Source organism: Anolis carolinensis, chromosome 4 (assembly GCF_035594765.1).
Source record: "Anolis carolinensis isolate JA03-04 chromosome 4, rAnoCar3.1.pri, whole genome shotgun sequence".
NCBI classification, from domain to species: Eukaryota; Metazoa; Chordata; class Lepidosauria; order Squamata; family Dactyloidae; genus Anolis; species Anolis carolinensis.
In genome coordinates this window covers 252,767,748-252,789,999 of record NC_085844.1, presented here as the reverse complement: position 1 = coordinate 252,789,999, position 22,252 = coordinate 252,767,748, and the positions used below count along the sequence as shown (strand labels likewise).

At 43.1% G+C, this 22,252-nt stretch overlaps 1 protein-coding gene across 1 annotated transcript in view; it reads left to right on the top strand.

Moving 5' to 3' along the window:
* The window catches only part of LOC103280508 (papilin), a 74,814-nt gene extending 54,433 nt beyond the window's left edge, over positions 1-20,381 (top strand). Inside the window, exons 10-15 of the mRNA XM_062979793.1 lie at positions 2,227-2,347; positions 9,941-10,228; positions 12,786-13,076; positions 13,848-14,003; positions 17,394-17,531; positions 20,125-20,381. Coding sequence (XP_062835863.1) covers positions 2,227-2,347; positions 9,941-10,228; positions 12,786-13,076; positions 13,848-14,003; positions 17,394-17,531; positions 20,125-20,381 — 1,251 coding nt within the window. The remainder of the gene's footprint in view (positions 1-2,226; positions 2,348-9,940; positions 10,229-12,785; positions 13,077-13,847; positions 14,004-17,393; positions 17,532-20,124) is intronic.
* Positions 20,382-22,252: the final 1,871 nt, after the last annotated feature.

Here is a 22,252-nt window from a genome sequence, read left to right as displayed (position 1 = left end):
CAAACATCAAAACACAATGCATTTTTGGAGAATTAAAAATATCCCTGATAAAAGGTACAACAGCCAATTAAAGAGCTGCACAAAGAAGTGTTTGTGCAGCTCTGCTTCTAGGTCTTTTTGACAGAGACAAAGTGTCCGGGGCACACAGTGAGATGCCTATCATTTGCACACAACCTTCCCAATGTCCACAATGCCAGTTCCAGAACAATGGGGAAAAGGGAGAGAAAGTCTGGTGACCAATGGAAGGAGTAGATCTGGGTGCTCCTTTGTCCCCCTTTCTTTGTTCCTAGCTTAGCAAGAGTTCGGCACTGGATTATGTCACAAACTCATTAGAATATAAATTGGCCATACAAGGTGGCAATGGAGACTCTTTCATCACATAGTAAGTGAAATACTATGCAGAATCAAGGAGAAGCTTCTCACATCCAAGGAGTTTTCTCCATGTTGATGAATGGAGCTCTCCAAGGTACTATATCTATTAGAGGGAAGGTTTCTATCTGTCATAGTTAGGACATTCCATAGAATCATGGAATTAGAAGGGAACCCAAGAAGACATCCAGCCCAACCCCTTTCTGCCACGATCGAAGCCTTCCTGGCAGATAGACAGACAGTCTTTGCTTTAAAAACTCCAGAGAAGGAAATTTCATCAGACTCCCAGGTAGCAACGGATGCCACTGTCAGACAGCTCTGAATCTTAAGAAGTTCTTCCAAATGTTTAGGTGGAATCTTTTTTTCCTGCAATTTAAACTCATTACTCCATTGTCTCCAAGGGTGCATTTAACACTGTAAAATTAATGCAATTTGACAATCTTGTTTTCTGCTGCTCCAGAGATGAGAACAATTTGGGGCAATGGATTCAAACTGCAGGAAAAAAGATTCCACCAAATGATTAGGAAGGACTTATCTATGGTAAGGACTTATCTATCAATTCCAAAAGTGGAATTGGGAGTCCAGTGGCGTCTTCTTCTCGATAGGCTGGATGTCTATCTGTTGGGAGGGCTTTAATGGTGTCTTCCTGCCTGGCAGAAGGGGCTCACTTCCAACCCTAGGATTCTGTGTTGAAGCTGGAAACCTCAGTTAGCACAAAGGGCTACAGCTAGCTTGTTATCCAATTCCTTTATTGCAAAAAGCTGCACTTCCTATTGGTTTGGGAGACTTTTAAACAGAGACTGGATGGCCATCTGTCAGGTGTGCTTTGAATGAGATTTTCCTGCTTCTTGCAGGGGGTTGGACTGGATGGCCCGCGAGGTCTCTTCCAACTCTACGATTCTATGATTCTATGATTCTATACTGGGCACAATTCAAAGTGTTGGCCCATAAAGCCCAAGAGGTTCAGATGCTTGAATCCCACTTTTCATTGATTTTTTTTTTTCATGTCAGGAACGACTTGAGAAACTGCAAGTCGTTTCTGGAGTGAGAGAATTGGCCGTCTGCAAGGACGTTGCCCAGGGGACGCCCAGATGTTTTGATGTTTTACCATCCTTGTGGGAGGCTTCTCTCATGTCCCCGCATGGAGCTGGAGCTGAGAGAGGGAGCTCATCCGTGCTCTCCCCGGATGGGATTCGAACCTGACAGCCTTCAGGCCAGCAACCCAACCTTCAAGTCACAAGGCTTTAACCCACTACGCCACCGGGGGCTCCACTTTTCATTGATATTTTGATATCTTAGAATAACTAAATGATAGAGTTGAAAGAGACCCCAAGGGCCACCCAGTCCGACTTTTGCAGGAATGGTGGGAGTTGAAGTCCAAAACACCTGGAGGGCCGAAGTTTGCACATGCCTAATCTACACTGTAGCTTGATGCTAATTGAACTGCAATGGCAGGGAAACATAATCCAAGCCCTCCCGATAGATGGCCATCCAGCCTCTGTTTAGAACCTATGGAAACAGAGACTCAAGGATAGCATGTTCCACTGTTGAACAGCTCTGATCATCAGGAAGATCTTCCTAATGTTTAGGTGGAATCTCCCTTCTTGTATTTCTGGAGACCTTCCTCTCTGTAGATCAAGAGGCTCTTGCAAGTTCTCCATCCTGTAGTACAGACTGTCAGGCACTCTGGCGGTTCCTCAGATCCAATCTATGTGCCCGGCTGAACGGCTTGTCTCTCTGCCATGTACCCTCCCGCTCAGGAACATTGCCTCTCTGTGCCCTCCCATTGTCTGGGGCTGGGCTTCCTATGGAAGGTCCGGGTATAAGAGAGTGCCACATGTTCTGCCTGATCTAAAGAGGGAAATCTCTCCTCCTGGCTGCATCATGCGCCCCTCCAGCCTCCTCTTCTTTGGGGGGATCGTGGTGCTCTGCTCCCAGCCGACGGGGGCAGTGTGGTCATCGGCCAAACACTGGGCGGGTGAGTGGCATCCCACCCCGGGGACCCTTCCCAGACCTTTCTCTTCCTCTTTAGCTGCATCTGCACTGCAGCATGCATGCCATTTGGCACCACTTTGGCTGCTATGGAGTCCTGGGAACTGCAGTTTTACAATGGCCAAAGATTGCTGGGGCCTCACCAAAAGTACAGATCCCTGGATGCTATAGTATACAGCCATGGCGATTAAAGTGGTGCCAAAGTGCATTGATTTTATAGTATAGATGCACCTCTTTATGCAAATTGGTACCCTTTCTTCCTCCATTCTCATTTATCTTCTTTTTTTTCCCTGCCTTTCAGTCCTTGGGTGTATTTAAACCAGGCATGGGTGAACTTTGGCCCTCCAGGTGTTTTGGACTTCAACTCCCACCATTCCTAACAGCCGGTAGGCTGTTAGGAATGGTGGGAGTTGAAGTCCAAAACACCTGGAGGGCCAAAGTTCGTCCATGCCTGATCTGCATTGTAGCTTGATGCCAGTTGAACTGCAATGGAAACCAGACAATTTGATAAGGCAGATAAGGTTAAAGACTTTGTGAAACTGCATCTCCCAAGATTCCATAGAATTGCATTCATTCTGCAGTGTAGATGCACCTTTTGGTGTTGTTGGGTTCCTGAAACTGTGCCAAGCCTTTTTTTGGACCTCCAGTCACAAGTTGTCATTGTGATGTGCTGTCAAGTCAATGCCAGCCTGTCTTAGAGATCACTTGATCTTCAGCTAAGAGTTTGCTGCTTCCTTTCTCTGAGAAAATGTGACCTGTGCAAGGTCACCCAGCGTGCATCTAAACAATAGAAATACAGTAGAGTCTCGCTTATCCAACATTCTGGATTATCCAACGCATTTTTGTAGTCAATGTTTTCAATATATCGTGATATTTTGGTACTAAATTCATAAATACAGTAATTACTACATAGCATTGCTGCGTATTGAACTACTTTTTCTGCCAAATTTGTTGTCTAACATGATGTTTTGGTGCTTCATTTGTAAAATCATAACATAATTTGATTTTTAATAGGCTTTTCCTTAATGCCTCCTTATTATCCAACATATTCGCTTATCCAACATTCTGCCGGCCTGTTTATGTTGGATAAGTGAGACTCTACTGTAATGCCCTTTGATTTTGCCTTTACTGTCATGTTTCCATGCTATGGGATCCTGGGACTGATAATTCCCTGAGGCATCAGCATTCAGCACACTTTGTCAGAAAACAGCAACTCCCATCATTCCCTAGCATTGAGGCAAGTGTGCTCAAACTCTATTCATTCCTGCTTCTTGGCAGGGGGCTGGACTGGAGGTCTTTTCCAACCCTATGATTCTATGATTTCCTGATTCTACAGTGCACAGTCATAGACTAAAACCATGGGATCCTATAATCCTAGAGTTGGACGAGATCCCAAGAAGCCATCCAGTCTAAGAAAATCTCACTAAGACTCACGAAGAAAATCCAACAAATGTTACGATCAGTGAAGGACAAGAGGGATCCTCTCTCCTCTGCAGGAGTCTACTGTACACCATGCAGCCTTGGACAAGTTTACATAGGGACCCCCAAACGCAGCAGCATTGCCCAGGCACAAATCAAGGAACATGAAAGGCACTGCGGACTCACTCAACCAGAGAAGTCAACCATAGCAGAGCACTTGAGGAACCAACCTGGACACGGAATATTATTTGAGAACACAGAAATGCTGGACCACTCCAACAACTATCATGTCAGATGACACAGAGAATCCACTGAAATCCACAAGCATGTGGACAACTTCAACAGAAAGGAGGAAACCATGAAAATGAACACAATCTGGTCGCCAGTATTAAAAAAAAAAACTCCAAAATCAGAACAGTAAATAAGGAGCAGCACTCTGAAAACAGAAGAATTGCAGACAGAAATCAATCATGGGCAGCTAATGACTCTGAACAAAGGATTCCCCCAGGCCAGGATGCAAGGCTGGGAAGGCCATTTAATGCTAACAAAGGTGATTAATTACAACATTCACACTGGCCTCCAACAGACAAGAGTTCTTCTCTCACCCTGGACTTTCCACAGATATATATAAACCTTCCTTGCTTAGTTTCTCCATATACCTCACAACCTCTGAGGATGCCTGCCATAGATGTGGGTGAAACATCAGGAAAGAATGCTTCTGGAACATGACCAGACAGCCTGGAAAACATACAACAACCCTGTGATCCCGGCTGTGAAAGCCTTCGACAACACATCCAGTCTAACATCCTTCCAGGTAGAAAAACACAATCAAAGCACCCTTGGCAGATGGTTATCCATCCAATCTCTCTCCATTTTCTTCTCCTTCAGTCTAGGGATGAAAAGAACCTTTGATGGCTAGTTTCCTGGCCAAGAAGAGTCTCCCAAGGTGAAAGAAATATGGAGTGTGTCTCCAATATAGAACTGACGTAGAATTAACACTTTGCGATTCGAGCCACCTCATCCCATTGAGAGGGGAAAGCATGGGTGACCGTCCCTTTAAAAGTAGAGACTCTTATATCCTCAGTAGTCCCGTTTCACGTTCTGTCTCCCCATCACATTCACACGCACACATGGAAACATAAGAGCTGGCAAAAGATTTATCTTATCTTCATTACGAGGTCAGTATTATTTTTGTTTTTAATCAGGAGAAACAGCAATACCCAAAAAACAAGAGATCCCTTGTCATGCCCAAAGCCCCTTATATTAAATGAGACTGGTACCAATTTAAAACCATTGCTTTCCATGGGATCCTATGTTTCTGCATCAAACCCCATAGGATACAAGAGACAGTGCCCCAGTTTAAAACCATTGCTGATGGTTGGGCAATGAAACAGGATGGGAAACTGTGATGGTTGAAGCTTGTGTGCCAGCTGTGACCATTCCTCGAGAAGCCTAACTTGTGTCAGAGCGCGCGGTTTGGATAAACACACATGCAGCGGAAGATCAACGAAGAATCACTGGCACCAATAAAGAGGCTGAAGCCTGTTTGGCTATCTACAAAAGGTTTACTAACAAATGGAAAACTCACAAGACGATATATACAGACAGAGTGCAGAGAGGCAGAGAGCAGAGGGAGCAAAGGGCAGAACACAAGGAGCTATTTATAACCACCTCTGCTGTCTGATGCAATACACAGTTAACTCTTTACACACTCGCATAGTGGACAGCAGACAGTGCATGATGCAATTTCCAGCTCACATTGCAACACTATAACTCAATTACATTTAAACAACGCTATATACAATCATTCCCATTTCAACAACTTGGCCATGGTGGTCCATGCCTTGGTTACATCTAGATTGGATTACTGTAATGCACTGTAATGTAGTGGGGCTACTGTTAAAGACGGCCTGGAAATTCCAGCTGGCCTGGAAAGATCTGCAGCCAGGCTCTTGACCGGAGGTAGTTATAGGGATTATGACCACCGTACGGTCCCTGCTCAGCACTTTACCCACTTCCTTCGATTTTGTTTATGGGTGCTAATTTAACTAGTTTAATCCTTGTTAGCTACTCAGCAGGTCTGAAGTGGTGAAATCCTGGCCTTTGGTCCCTGCAAAGTTTCAGAAAAACACCTACTTCTGCTTTATTGACTATTCTAAAGCCTTTGACTGTGTGGATCATAATAAACTGTGGCATGTTCTTGGTGGTCTGGGGAGACCAAGTCCCCTTGTCTGTCTCCTGAGAAATCTGTATAAAGACCAAGTAGCCACAGTCAGAACAGACCACGGAACAGGAGACGGGTTCAAGATTGGGAAAGGAGTGCGGACATCAGGGCTGGATACTTTCACCCTCCCTATTCAACTTGTACGCAGAACACATCATGCGATACACGGGGCTGGAGGAATCCAAGGCCGGAGTTAAAATGGCTGGAAGAAACATTATCAACCTCAGATATGCAGATGATACCACTCTGATGGCCGAAAGCGAGGAGGAGCTGAGGAGCCTTATCACCAAGGGGAAAGAAAGAAGAAAGTGCAAAAGCTGGGTTGCAGTTAAACAACAAGAAAACCAAGATCATGGCAACCACACTTATTGATAACTGGCAAACAGAAGGAGAAAACGTGGAGGCAGAGACAGACTTTATATTTCTAGGTGCGAAGATCACTGCAGATGCAGACTGCAGCCAGGAAATCAGAAGAGGTTTCCTTCTTGGGAGGAGAGCCATGGCCAACCTCAACAAAATAGTGAAGAGCAGAGACATCACACTGGCAACAAAGGTCTGCATAGTGAAAGCAATGGTATTCCCCATAGTAACCTATGGATGCGAGAGCTGGACCATAAGGAAGGCTGAGCGAAGGAAGAGAGACGCTTTTGGACTCTGGTGCCGGAGGAGAATCCTGAGAGTGCCTTGGACCTTGGCAAGAAGATCCAACCAGTCCATCCTCCAGGAAATAATGTCCGATGGCTGCTCACTGGAGGGAAGGATATTAGAGGCAAAGCTGAAGTATTTTGGCCACATCATGAGGAGACAGGAAAGCTTGGAGAAGATCACGATCCTGGGGAAAACGGAAGGAAAAAGGAAGAGAGGCCGACCAAGGGCGAGATGGATGGATGGGATCCTTGGAGGGACTGGCTTGACCTTGAAGGAACTGGGGGTGGTGACGGCAGACAGGGAGCTCTGGCCTGGACTGGTCCATGAGGTCAACAAGAGTCAGAGACGACTATGCGACTGAGCAGCAGCAGATCCCTGCTATCCATTCACACTTCACCCCAGACTTTATGTTATTCTTATTGTTGGGCCCTTACCCTAGCACTTACAGCTGTCTTGTTCTATCCAGAAATTAAGCCCATTTGGTTGTTAAATCACCCAATTATCCAATGGAATAATCTGAAACTGTTTTTATACCTAAAGAACACATTGTTTTAAATTTTTATTATGCTTAAGCAGTTGTTTTATTATTGGACTGTTGTATGCTGTATTGAATGTTTACCATGTGTAAACTGCACTGAGTCCCCATGGGAGATAGAGTGGTATATAAACAAAGTTTTCTTGCTGTTGTTGTTGATTCCCACCCCACCTGTTTTTCAGTTGTAAACATGGGAGTAAAGTGTGATAAAAGACAGGAGTTCTGAACAGGATTGCTGTCCCGTGTTCAGAGTTCCCTCCTTTCAGGATGTTTCTACCTCTAATCAACCCCGGAACGTGTGATGAGCTCCGTGCCTCTCCATGCTTGGAAAGAGGCTGAAGTGTCCTACCAGGGGCAAATGTCTCAATGTGATGGGGTCGATTGCTGGAGTTCCCTCCTTTCAGGACAGCTCTGCCTCTTTTGAACCTATCTATTGCATGATGGCTGGAAATAGTTTAACTCATGTGATGAGCTCCATGTCTCTCCATGCTTGAAAAGAGTCTGAAGTGTCTACAAGAGGGTAATTTCTCCATGGGATAAGGTGATAGGACTCAAAGTGTGGTGGGGTCTCCTTCCATGGAGTCTACTTCTTCTTGAAATGTCCTTCAAGAGGGTAATTTCTCCATGGGATAAGGTGATAGGACTCATAGTGTGATGGGATCTCCTTTCATTGAGTCTCCTTTTTCTTGAAGTGTCCTTTAAGAGGGTAATTTCTCCATGGGATAAGGTGATAGGACTCATAGTGTGGTGGGGTCTCCTTCCATGGAGTCTCCTTCTTCTAGAAGTGTCCTTCAAGAGGGTAATTTCTCCATGGGATAAGGTGATAGGACTCATACTGTGGTGGGGTCTCCTTCCATGAAGTCTCCTTCTTCTTGAAGTGTCATTCAAGAGGGCAATTTCTCCATGGGATAAGGTGATAGGACTCAAAGTGTGGTGGGGTCTCCTTCCATGGAGTCTCCTTCTTCTTGAAATGTCCTTCAAGAGGGCAATTTCTCCATGGGATAAGGTGATAGGACTCATAGTGTGGTGGGGTCTCCTTCCATGGAGTCTCCTTCTTCTTGAAATGTCCTTCAAGAGGGTAATTTCTCCATGGGATAAGGTGATAGGACTCATAGTGTGGTGGGGTCTCCTTTCATTGAGTCTCCTTCTTCTTGAAGTGTCCTTCAAGAGGGTAATTTCTCCATGGGATAAGGTGATAGGACTCATAGTGTGGTGGGGTCTCCTTCCATGGAGTCTCCTTCTTCTTGAAGTGTCCTTCAAGAGGGTAATTTCTCCATGGGATAAGGTGATAGGACTCAAAGTGTGGTGGGGTCTCCTTCCATGGAGTCTCCTTCTTGAAGTGTCCTTCAAGTGGGTAATTTCTCCATGGGATATGGTGATAGGACACATAATGTGTTGCGGTCTCCTTCCATGGAGTCTCCTTCTTCTTGAAGTGTCCTTCAAGAGGGTAATTTCTCCATGGGATATAGTGATAGGACACATAATGTGGTGGGGTCTCCTTCCATGGAGTCTCCTTCTTCTTGAAGTGTCCTTCAAGAGGGTAATTTCTCCATGGGATATGGTGATTGGACACATAATGTGGTGGGGTCTCCTTCCATGGAGTCTCCTTCTTCTTGAAGTGTCCTTCAAGAGGGTAATTTCTCCATGGGATAAGGTAATAGGACTCAAAGTGTGGTGGGGTCTCCCTCCATGGAGTCTCCTTCTTCTTGAAGTGTCCTTCAAGAGGGTAATTTCTCCATGGGATATGGTGATAAGACTCAAAGTGTGGTGGGGTCTCCTTCCATGGAGTATCCTTCTTCTTGAAGTGTCCTTCAAGAGGGTAATTTCTCCATGGGATAAGGTGATAGGACTCATAGTGTGGTGGGGTCTCCTTCCATGGAGTCTCCTTCTTCTTGAAATGTCCTTCAAGAGGGTAATTTCTCCATGGGATAAGGTAATAGGACTCATAGTGTGGTGGGGTCACCTTTCATTGAGTCTCCTTCTTCTTGAAGTGTCCTTCAAGAGGGTAATTTCTCCATGGGATAAGGTGATAGGACTCAAAATGTGGTGGGGTCTCCTTCCGTGGAGTCTCCTTCTTCTTGAAATGTCCTTCAAGAGGGTAATTTCTCCATGGGATAAGGTGATAGGACTCATAGTGTGGTGGGGTCTCCTTCCATGGAGTCTCCTTCTTCTTGAAGTGTCTTTCAAGAGGGTAATTTCTCCATGGGATATAGTGATAGGACACATAATGTGGTGGGGGTCTCCTTCCATGGAGTCTCCTTCTTCTTGAAGTGTCCTTCAAGAGGGTAATTTCTCCATGGGATATGGTGATTGGACACATAATGTGGTGGGGTCTCCTTCCATGGAGTCTCCTTCTTCTTGAAGTGTCCTTCAAGAGGGTAATTTCTCCATGGGATAAGGTAATAGGACTCAAAGTGTGGTGGGGTCTCCCTCCATGGAGTCTCCTTCTTCTTGAAGTGTCCTTCAAGAGGGTAATTTCTCCATGGGATAAGGTGATAAGACTCAAAGTGTGGTGGGGTCTCCTTCCATGGAGTCTCCTTCTTCTTGAAGTGTCCTTCAAGAGGGTAATTTCTCCATGGGATAAGGTGATAGGGCTCAAAGTGTGGTGGGGTCTCCTTCCATGGAGTCTCCTTCTTCTTGAAGTGTCCTTCAAGAGGATAATTTCTCCATGGGATAAAGTGATAGCACTCAAGTGTGGTGGGGTCTCCTTCCATGGAGTTTTTTTAAAGAGAGGCTTGATGGATTCCTGCCAGGCAGAATTGGGTTGGACTGGATGGTCCTTTGGGTTTCTGCCCATTCCATCACCCTTTTTGCCTTTGCTGAGCATTGTCTTCTCTGCCCCTTCCCCGCAGGTCCCTTTGCCGTGGTCCCAAGCCTCTGCCGGCTTCCTCCGGAGGGTGGCTCTTGCCTGGCTTTGTTCACACGGTGGTATTATGACGCCTGGGCCAGACAGTGCCTGACCTTCACTTATGGCGGCTGCGAAGGGAACGACAACAACTTCGAGACCCGGGAAGACTGCGAGAGCAAATGTGTCTACCCAAGTAGGAATCAGCAGACCTTCCCCTGGAGATGGATACTAGATGTGATCCAATAGCTCTTTCAAATAAGCATAAAGCTAGACCAGGTTTGGCCAAACTTTGGCCCTCCAGGTGTTTTGGACTTCAACTACCAAAATTCCTAACAGCTGGTAGGCTATTAGGAATTGTGGGAGTTGAAGTCCAAAACACCCGGAGGGCCAAAGTTTCGCCATGCCTAAGCTAGACCCAACTTTATTTTTATTTAAAGTATTATTTCTTCAAAAATTTTGCCAGTTGTTTGAAGGTTCCAGTTGCTTGAGTTCTGGTTAACTGCGAGTCTAGCATGTTGTTGTTGTTGTTGTTGTTGTTGTTGTTGTTGTTGTTGTTATTCTGAGGGTATGAAATTCAAAAATAATTTGCACTCAATGAACTCAGCTGGGAATTAAGGAGAATTGGGTAAAGATCAAGACAAGAGCAACCTGCCACAGCCTCCCCTAGCTTAGATTTTCTTTATCATTAACTAGCTAGTAGCCACTATCCAGCATTGCCCAGATATGCATTTTCTAATATGAGTTTATTAGGAATACTCACATTTGGCGTTAAGGATTTTATGCATAGTCTAAATCAGCGCTTCTCAACCTGGGGGTCGGGACCCCTCAGGGGGGGTCACAAGGCGGGTTTCACGGGGGTCGCCCAAGACCATCAGAAAACATATATTTCTGATGGCCTTAGGAACCCAAATCCCTCCAGTATATTCTGTTGTCATAGTTCTGTGTGGGAAGTTTGTCCCAATTCTATCATTTGGTGGTGTTCAAGGGGCTTTTTGATTATAGGTGAACTATAAATCCCAGCAACTACAACACCAAAATGTCAAGGTCTATTTTCCCCAAACTCCACCATTGTTCACATTTGGGCATTTTGAATATTCGTGCCAAGTTTGGTATAGATCCATCATTGTTTGAGTCCACAGTGCTCTCTGGATGTAGGTGAACTACAACTCCAAAACTCAAGGTCAGTGCCCACCAAGGCCTTCCAGTATTTTCTGTTAGTCTTGGGAGTTCTGTGTGGCAAGTTTGGTTCAATTCCGTCATTGGTGGAGTTCCAAATGCTCTTTGATTGTAAGTGAACTATAAATCCCAGCAACTACAACTCCCAAATGACAAAATCAATCCCCTTCCAATCCCACCTGTATTCAAATTTGGGCATATCGGGTATTTGTGCCAAATTTGGTCCAGTGAATGAAAATACATCCTGCAGATCAGTTATTGACATTACAATTCATAACAGTAGCAAAGTGACAGTTATGAAGTAGCAACGAAAATAATTGTATGGTTGGGGGGTCACCACAACATGAGGAACTGGATTAAGGGGTTACATTAAGAAGGTTGAGAACCACTGGTCTAAATATTGGTGGGCCAGTCCTCTGAGAGGGACTCATAAAACATCTACAGCTTATGATGAAGCTCTCTTCCATTTGTTATCTCTCCCTCAGAGGTAGCTTTCCTTCTTGTCTATATACTCTCCTCTTGTGGTTGCGTCTGGGCACTGCATACATACTTAAATATTATTTGTTTGTTTTTGAGGGTCATTTTTTTTTAGTTGAAAACCTCCCAGTATTTTAAGTTGGATATTGAAGGGAACGTGTATCAATTTTGGTCCAGATCCACCACGTCATGTAGGCGTCTTCCTGTCAGGGATTCCTCTTCTTCAGAAGAGGAAGGGGAGCAGGAAAGTGTTCATGAATCTGAGGGTGAGTTGGAGTCTGAGGAGGAGACTTCGCTAGTACCCTCATTCCAGAAGAGGTGAAAGGAAACAGAGCAGAGACATCGTTCAGCTAGATTAGCTGCCAGAAATGCAGCTGAGTAATGAGGAACCGCCCTAGCAGCTGTGAGGGGACTCAGGGCTATAAAGCAGAAGCAGGTACAGCCAGCTCTTGCTGGTAACAAACTGACTCTAATGCCTTCACTCTCTGTGTGCCTGCTCCAAGTCTGTGTCTGGATTTATGCCTGTTTCTTTGTCTGAAGTAAGACATCCTGGCTTTCTTTTGCATTATTTCACTGAGTGTACTGTACTTTATGTTTTGCTGAAGTAAAGCAGTTTTCATTTACTTACCACAGTGTCTTGAGGGTGTTCTTGAAAGACAAAACAGGACACTTCCGAGAACAAATAAACAAATGTATTTCCACCCTTAGATATAGAATAACTTTTTTGTCATTGTACATTGTACAATGAAATTAAATGCTTGCCCAAGCACACATCACAAACACAACACACCCACCCCTCCACACGCCCACCACCATCACACTGCCTCAATACCACATGAATGCAACGAGATAGAGATAGAGATAGAGAGGTGGAGGTGGAAGAAGAGAGAGAGGTAGAGAGGTAAAGAGGCAGAGACAGAGTAGTTGAGGTAGAGAGGTAGAGATAGAGAGGTAGAGGCAGAGGTAGAGATAGAAATATATTTTGCCCTCTTGGCCACACATGTCCCAAATTTTTTTCTGTAATATGTTGGAAAGTATGTTGTTCCATACTACATTGTCAAAGATCTAGTCTTCATGGCTTTGTGTTTCCATCCCAGGGCCACATACCAAGCCACAAATAACCACACCAGAGCCAGAAACGACAACACCTGATCCAGGAACAACAACACCAGATCCAGGAACAACAACTCTAGATCCAGGAACAACAACACCAGAGCCAGAAACAGCAGAGCCGGAGCCATCCCCATTCAAGCCTGGAACATGCCCCATTCTGAATGAGAGCAACAGCACGATGTGTGGCGAGTACTGCATCACGGATGCCAGCTGCCCTGGGAATGAGAAATGCTGCGAGACCAGCTGTGGTCACATGTGCCATCTCCCACTAAATGGTAAGAAGGAAAGGGCAGGTTTGTTTCTTGGCCTTGTTGGCATGCGAGGCTCAAAGAAAGCCCAGGACCAAGCCATTGGTCTTACCCTGTGGTCTGAGGGTGCTCCCGCAATCCAGCTCCACATGATCCTCTCTCCTTAAATGGTGGTTTTTAAAAAATCTGGCACTACACAGGGCCAACTCAGTTCTCACAGGTGAGTGCTTTGCCAATTCAAATAATGAAAAAAAACTTTCAGTTTTCCAATGAAATCTTGGAAGTTGTAGCTCACTGTGGCACCAGAACTCTTTCGGCAAGATGGCTAATGATTCCATAGCATGGAGCCATGGCAATTAAAGTGGTGTCAAACTGCACACATTCTAAGGTGTAGATGCACCTCTAGTCTAACTTCCTTCTTCTGAAGGAATACACAACAAAAGCACTCCTGAAAAACGCCCATCCAACCTTTGTTTAGAGGCCTTCATATAACAAAAACCCAGTGGTGTCTGATGTCTCCCATTAAATTCTGCCTTTTCCTCAAAAGCAGTGGTTCTCAACCTGGCTGGGATTTCTGGGAGTTGTAGGCCAAAAACATCTGGGGACCCTGGGTTGAGAACCACTGCTCAAAAGGAAATTCAAGCTGATTCCATGAGGACACTCCAGGCAAGACCAACCTATAGGATTCAGTCCATTTGTGCATTAGGCCTTTCTCACCAGTCTCCAAAAATCCATCTGATGGTCATCCATATCCTCGACAAAGTGGCCCTCAGCCTTTCTGCTTCTTCTCTTTCCCAGTCCATCCTGGATACTGTCCGAAGGAACCAGGAAGGATCAGCATCCCCTGTGCGGTCACTTGCACTGAGGATTTGGACTGCGGTTTGGGTAGCCGGGTTCCCAAGAAGAAGTGCTGCAGATACGGATGCCGGCGGATCTGCAGGGAAGCCGAAGAAGGTGGGACATTCTGGAAACATGACAGAGCCCTGGGGGAAAGGACGATGAGCCACATTCATATCCCAACAGAGGCAGAAAACATATAAGGAAAGTTATATGCAGCTGCACAGGTTGAGCCCCCCCCCCCCCCCCCCCCGTATCGCAAATGCTTGTGACTATACATTTTTAGGCTTTGGGAATGCCAGTATTTGTATATACATTGTGAATGAAGAACAAGGGAAAGGGGGCTAGTCACAGGTCTAAAAGAAATACATAAATGAATAGACTAGTATATACAGATATCCAGTCTGAGTCCCCCTTATTGAAAATTCCTGGGAGTGTTTTGGATTTTGGAATATCTGTCTATATAGAGAGAGAGTGGGGATAAGAGGGTAGCCATACAATCCATAAGAAATATGTAGGTAAATTTATATACATATACCGGTTGAATATTCCTTACTGGAAATGCCTGGGAGCAGAGGTTAAATAGATTTTGGAATATTCTGTTTGTAGATAGAGCTATAGATAGGGTGTGAGGGATGGGAGAAAGGGGGCTAGTCACACATCCACATGGACTACATAAGTATGTTTATACGTAGATATACTTGTTGAGCCTCCCTTATCATTTTTTTCCTTTGTAAATTTTTTATTTAAAATAAGTCAATGCATGCACAATGCATCTCCCCTACCATAAATTCATCGGGCAGGTTGTGGCCAATGGGATCACTCCACACTTGCCCCCGTGGCGCTTTTCAAAGGTGGCCCCCATTGTCATATGCACTGGACATACAACTTGCCTCCTTTCCCCAAAATCAGAAGTGGGCAACGAGTGGCAAAAAGGTTTGCGGGTTTAAAGCATGAAGATTTCACCTCACTTTCTGACCCTGTGATAATTGGATTACGGAAAAATTGACTTGTGGAAATGAAGATTACTGACAAAGCTTCAATGAAGGCCCCTTTCCCTAATGATAATAACTAGGGTTGCGCACAGGCCGCTGTAACAGCACAGGCTGCCGTAATTTTTTTTCTTTTGCCGCAGAGGCAGTCACGAGTGGGCACATGGGTTTCCCTGTGAACCCTGCCTGTTGAGCCAATCATGTTTTTTACCCACGCTGGGTATCTGTTTTTCTTTTGTGAGCAAGCTTCTGAGAGAGACTGATCCTTCTCAGTGCCACTTGCAGCCCTGCATGGCTTGGCTTGCTTTTTGACTTAAATAGCAACAAATAAGCAGTTTACTGCATCATAGGAGACAAGCTTCTCCTATGATGCAGTAAACTGGAGCCCTTCATAGGAGACAAGCTTCAAATATGTGGTAGGGTTATCTTACCATTTCTAAAGTCACCATAAGATGTGGGGGCAATTTCTATCTTTTTATAGGAATGGCTAATGCTCTTTTAGGTGTTGTGGCTCCCATTGAAAGGGTGCTTTCTTAACACTGGTACTTTTAATCCAGGTCTTAATTAAGGATATAAGGACAAACTATACCAGAAAGGGTGGTATCTTAACTCTGGTGTTTTTAATCCAGGTCTTAACGAAGGATATAAGGACAAACGATGTCAGAAAGGGTGGTTTCTTAGGACTGATGCCCCAAAATGATGGGAAGGGGAGTCTGGGAAGTCCCTCCCCCATTGCCACCAATGGGCTGGATTGAAAATGGATCTTTCAGCTTCCCAGATCAAAAACAGATTTATGTCCTCCTGTATTTGGGAAGTTCCCGAAAAATTGATCAGGACACCCACCAAAATTGGGACACCAAAATGGATCGCAGTTTACCCAAATTGCACAACCCTAATAATAACCCTTTCAGGAATGGATCTCCCTTCCAAGGGACACATTTCTCTCAATTCATTTTGTCTCTGCCCCATTCTTAAGTATGAGTCATTTGTAAGTTGGATGTTTGTAACTTGGGGACTGCCTGTATTATAAAATTATAAGAAAAAGATTAGAAGTATCCTCTGCCTTCAAATTATTTCATGAAGAATCTCCTCCAAGTATTTCCAGCTCTGACTAGCAGGAGGAACTATGAAATAAAAAAGACTGGACATCGGTATTGGCCACTGATGAAACCAACAGAAGCTTGAAGTGCATCTCACTATTACTGTATTTATAAGATCCATATATAAAAATATATAATCAATACAGTTCTACAGCACTAAAGGCACAATAGAAGTGTGAGTTAATGGGACATATTTTTCCATTAAGCTTGATTGACAACTGATGGAAATACACCAATAACACAGTGTTGGCTGGATACATTTAGAATCATAGAATTCTAGAGTTGGAAGAGACCTCGTGGGAGATCCAGTCCAACCCCATTCTGCCAAGAAGCAGGAAAATCACATTCAAAACACTCCTGACTGATGGCCATCCAGCCTCTGCTTTAAAGCCTCCAAAGAAGGGGCCTCCACCACACACCATAGCAGAGAGTTCCACTGCTGAACAACTCTCACAGTGAGGAAGTTCTTTCTGATGTTCAGGTGGAATCTTCTTTCCTGTAGTTTGAAGCCAATGTTCCATTGCGTCCTAGTCTCTGGGCCAGCAGAAAACAAACCTGCTCTCTCCTTGCTAGGACTTCCCCTCACCTCTTGATCCATGGCCCTCATCATGTCTCCTTGCTCTCAGCCTTCTCTTCTGCAGGCTAAACATGCCCAGCTCTTTCAGCCTCTCCTCATAGGGCTTGTTCTCCAGACCCTTGATCATTTTAGTTGCCCTCCTCTGGACGCTTTCCAGCTTGTCAACATCTCCCATTGTGATGCCCAGAATTGGACACCGTGTGATTCCAGGTGTGGTCTGACCAAGACAGAATAGAGGGGGAGCATGACTCCCCTGGATCTAGATCCTATACTCCTATTGATACAGACCAAAATACCATTGGCTTTTTAAGCCACCACATCACATTGTTGACTCATGTTCCCCTTCCTCCGCATGAGGACTCCAAGATCTTTTCCACACATACTGTTGTTGTGCTAGGTGTCCCCCATTGCTCCTGTGGTGTATTAGCTATCCCTATCAAATTGGTGTTGTCTGCAAACTTGACTATCATGCTTTCTTACCCTTCATCATTAATAAAGATCTTGGACAGAACCAGGTCCAGGACAGAACCCTGCAGATGGCCCTCCACTCGTGACTTCTTTCCAGGATCAAGAGAAAGCCTTGGGGAGATTCACCTTTTGGGTTCGTTCACTTAGCCAATTACAGATCCACCTCACCGTAGTTCGCTTAGCCCACATTTGACTAATTTGTTTGCCCTAACATTTCAACTCTGTTGACTTCAGTAGTGGCCAATACTGAGGACCAATCCGTTATATCCAACTGCATTAATCGCACCATATATGGTGGGATCCAACAACATTAACTGTATAGTGTGGATGCACTTTTATGAGGTAGTGCTCCTGTTCTTCTCTCTTTCAGAGCACCCTGGTGTGTGCCCTAAAATGCCGGTTGTGCAGACCTTTGCTCCTTGCAACGACACCTGCAGCGATGACCGGGACTGTCCCCTGGAACAGAAGTGCTGCTTCACAGGCTGCAGCCTTGGTTGCCTGGACCCAGGTAGAGTGGCCAAGCATCACTCCCTCAAGCTGCACCCCGTGGCCCCTTTGACCACTGGAAGTCTACCAGCTTTATTTAAGAGTACAGAATTGATCACGGTTCAAGAGGAAAGCAAAATATACATTGTTATTGTTATGACGGAGCCCCCGGTGGTGCAGTGGATTAAACCACTGAACTGCTGAACTTGCTGACTGAAATGAAGATGGTTCAAATCCAGGGAATAGGGTGAGCTCCCGCTGATAGCCCCAGCTTCTGCCAACCTAGCAGTTTGAAAACATGCAAATGTGAGTAGATAAATAGGTACTACTGAACAGGTCAGCAGTTCAGCAGCACAAAGGCTTAACCCATTGCACCACCATGGCTTCTTGGTTTTCATGTCGTAATGTGCCTTGGGCCTTGATAAAGAGAGGAAAGTGGAATTTATTATTATTATTATTTTATTATGACACAGCAAACTAGATAGATATGCTGGATTTCGTATCACAAAATCACAAGTCGAACACTTCCCAAGTGTCTAGGACTGTGTGATGTATGTTCGGATGATGTGCGCAGATCCCAGCAGGGTGGCCTTTTGCAGTTGGCAGATCGTGATTTTGTCATGTCTATTGTTTCCAAATGCCGGCTGAGATCTTTTGGCACGGCACCCAGTGTGCCCATCACCACCGGGACCACCTGTACTGGTTTCTGCCAGAGTCTTTGAAGTTGTTATTATTATTATTATTATTATTATTATTATTATTATTATTATTATTATTATTTCAGTTGTATTGCTTTTAATGTTTAAGAGAGGAAAGCAGAACAAAAATTTATGCTAGTTCTAATAATAATTGGGACTTGATTAAGAGAGTAAAGCAAAATAAAATTAATAGTAGTACTAGTAATATAATGAATTTGTTTTAGCAATTCTGGATTTAATTCTCTTTTAAATGTAGGTTTCTTTTAATCGCATTGCTTTTAATTATGTGAATTGTTTTCTGTCTCAATTAAAAGAGGAAAGTGGGATATAAATTATTATTAGTAGTAATAGTACTTCAATTGCATTGCTCGTGTTTAAGAGAAGGCAATGGGATATAAATTATTATTATTAGTAGTAGTAGTAGTAGTAGTAGTAGTAGTAGTAGTACTTCGATTACATTGCTCATAATGTTTAAGAGAGGAAAGTGGGATATAAATTATTATTAGTAGTAGTAGTACTTCAATTGCATTGCTCATAATGTTTAAGAGAGGAAAGTGGGATATAAATTATTATTATTAGTATTAGTACTTCGATTGCATTGCTCATAATGTTTAAGAGAGGACAGTGGGATATAAATTATTATTATTAGTATTAGTACTTCGATTGTATTGCTCATAATGTTTAAGAGAGGAAAGTGGGATATAAATTATTATTATTATTAGTAGTAGTATTTTGATTGTATTGCTCATAGTGTTTAAGAGAGGATAGTGGGATATAAATTATTAGTAATAGAAGTAGTAATAGCAGCAGTAGTACTTAAGAAAGGAAAGCAGAAAATAAATTATTATTGGAAGGAGAAATATTGGGGACTTGACTGAGAAATGAAAGAAAGATCTACATTATTATCTGTTTTAGCCATTTTAGGTTTAATTCTATTTTAATACCTGTAGGTTTTTTATTTGCATTGCTTTTAATATTGTGAGCTGCTTTGGGACTCAGGCTGGATCTACATTGCCCTATATCCCAGAATCTGCTCTCAGATTATCTGTTTATCCCAGATTATCTGGCAGTGTAGACCAGGCAAGGGCAAACTTGGGCCCTCCAGGTGTTTTGGACATCAACTCCCACCATTCCTAACAGCCGGTAGGTGTAGACTCATAAAATACAGTTCAAAGCAGTTAACTTGGGATCAGCTCCTAGGATATAGGGCAGTGTAGATCCAGCCTCAATTGAAAGAGGACATTGTGATACAAATTAATTTATTATTATTATTATTATTATTATTATTATTATTATTATTATTATTATTATTATTATTTTATGACACAGCAAACAAGATAGATATGCTGGATTTCGTATCACAAAATCACAAGTTGAACACTTCCCAAGTGTCTAGGACTGTGTGATGTATGTTCGGATGATGCGCGCAGATCCCAGCAGGGTGGCCTTTTGCAGTTGGCAGATCGTGATTTTGTCAATGTCTATTGTTTCCAAATGCCGGCTGAGATCTTTTGGCACGGCACCCAGTGTGCCCATCACCACCGGGACCACCTGCAATGGTTTCTGCCAGAGTCTTTGCAGTTCAATCTTGAGGTCCTGACAGCGGCTGAATTTTTCCTGTTGTTTTTCGTCAATGCGACTGTCACCTGGGATGACGACATCAATGATCCAAACCTTTCCTTGCATAGTCTGCATTTTGGGTCATCAGCTGATTTTTCGATCTTGGCCTTAATTGCATTTGTTCTGATGGCTTGCTCCTGGGAATCTATTATTATTATTATTATTATTATTATTATTATTATTATTATTATTATTATTATGACACAGCAAACAAGATAGATATGCTGGATTTCATATTTATTATTATTATTATTATTATCATCATCATCATCATCATTGTTATTGTTGTCAATCTAGTTCGCAGCTATCAGTGCCAGCTTCCTCCGGATAGAGGTCCTTGCAGAGCCATGTTCCGGCGCTACTTCTATAGCCCTCTGAACAAGGCCTGCCTGCCGTTTTATTACGGCGGATGCCAGGGCAACACCAACAACTTCAAGACCGAGGAGGAATGTCTGAAGACCTGCGACAAGATGAGCCCAGGTAAGGGGCACCTGCTCAAGGTTGTAGGCTGCAGGTTTGGCCGGCTCAGAAAGACAAAGAGGCACATCGATTGAGCGCTCTATGGATGCATCCGCGCTATAGAAAAAACTGTCCTGGCTCAATGCTATAGAATCCCAGGAGTTGTAGTTTCACAAGGTCTTGACCCTTCTCTACCAAAGAGTGCTGGTATCTCACTAAACTACAACTCCCAGGATTCCATAGCGCTGAGCCATGGTAGTTCAAGTGGTGCCAAACTGCATTGATTCTACAGTATAGATCAGTGATGGGCAAGCTTTTGCATTTGGTGTGTCAAAATTTGCCAAAAAACCTAGCATGACTTGAGTGGTGTGTCACTTTGAACAAAAAACAAACAAACCATAATTTCACAATATGTATACAGTAGAGTCTCACTTATCCAACATAAACGGGCCGTCAGAACGTTGGATAAGCGAATATGTTGGATAATGAGGAGAGATTAAGGAAAAGCCTATTAAACATCAAAATAGGTTATGATTTTACAAATTAAGCACCCAAACATCATGTTATACAACAAATTTGACAGAAAAAGTAGTTCAATGCGCAGTAAAGCTATGTAGTAATTACTGTATTTACGAATTTAGCACCAAAATATCATGATGTATTGAAAACATTGACTACAAAAATGCTTTGGATAATCCAGAACGTTGGATAAGCGAGTGTTGGATAAGTGAGACTCTACTGTAGTTTAAATAACAAAAATGTATAAGTGTAATATATAACTGTATTTAATGAATCAAAAACTATTTACTACCATTATTTCCATGTACAACAATCTATGGTACTTCTTGCATTTTAAGCTTCACAAAGTTTCCACACTGATTTCTCTCTATTCTAGTTTCAATATAGTCATGAATAATGAATAATATAATAATAATATAATATAATAGTAATAATATGATATTACACTAGAATAATAGAATGAAGGATATAATAATAACTAGCTGTGCCCGGCCACGCGTTGCTGTGGCAAAGTGGTGGTGGTATTGGTTAAAAATTGTTGTGTAATTTTTATTTGACATTATTTGTATTTTTAAATTAATTTTATTGTATGTTATCTTTTTATTTATTATATTTTATTATTTTCTTGTATTATTTTTAGTTATTTTCTGTTATAGTATTTTATTGTATTAATTTTTTTAGTATTTTTAATTATTTTTTAGTGTTTTTTATTATTTTTATTGGGTTGCTAGGAGACCAAGTTGGAGGAGCTTAGCCTTCTAACTGGCAGCAATTGGATAAAAGCAATTATTCCTCTCTCTCTAATTAGGACTTTATTTTTCTTTTCTTTTTGTTGTATCAACCTAGAGGCGTGGATGATGGGTTGTGTTGTCAAATTTCGAGGTTGGGGGGCCTGTAGTTTTGTTGTTTTGTGGGTTGCCGTGATGCCATCACTCTTTTATATATATAGATAGAATATAAATAATATAATATAATATAATGATATAAAATATATTAATAGGATAATATAATAATATGATATAATATATATATATATATATATATATATATATATATATATATATATATGTACTGTTCATTTGTAGGACGGAGTAAACAAATAAAAAACCAACTGAATGAAATGACACCAAGTTTGGCCACAAAACACTTAACAACCCAAGAGGTGACCACCGCGTGTCAGCAGAATTGGCTAGATGTGTCAGTGCTGACATGCATGTCATAGGTTCGCCATCACTGATACCATCTATACTATACCCTATCCATCTTTCTCTCCCTACACAGATGTGTGCAAGCTGCCAAAAGAAACGGGGAGTTGCCTGTCTTTCTCAGAGTTCTTCTACTACAACTCAACCACCAGCTCCTGCAAGAAGGATGCTTTTTGTGGGTGCAGGGTCAGCGGCAACCAGTTCCGCACCCGGTTGGAGTGCCAAATGGTCTGCGGAGAGAT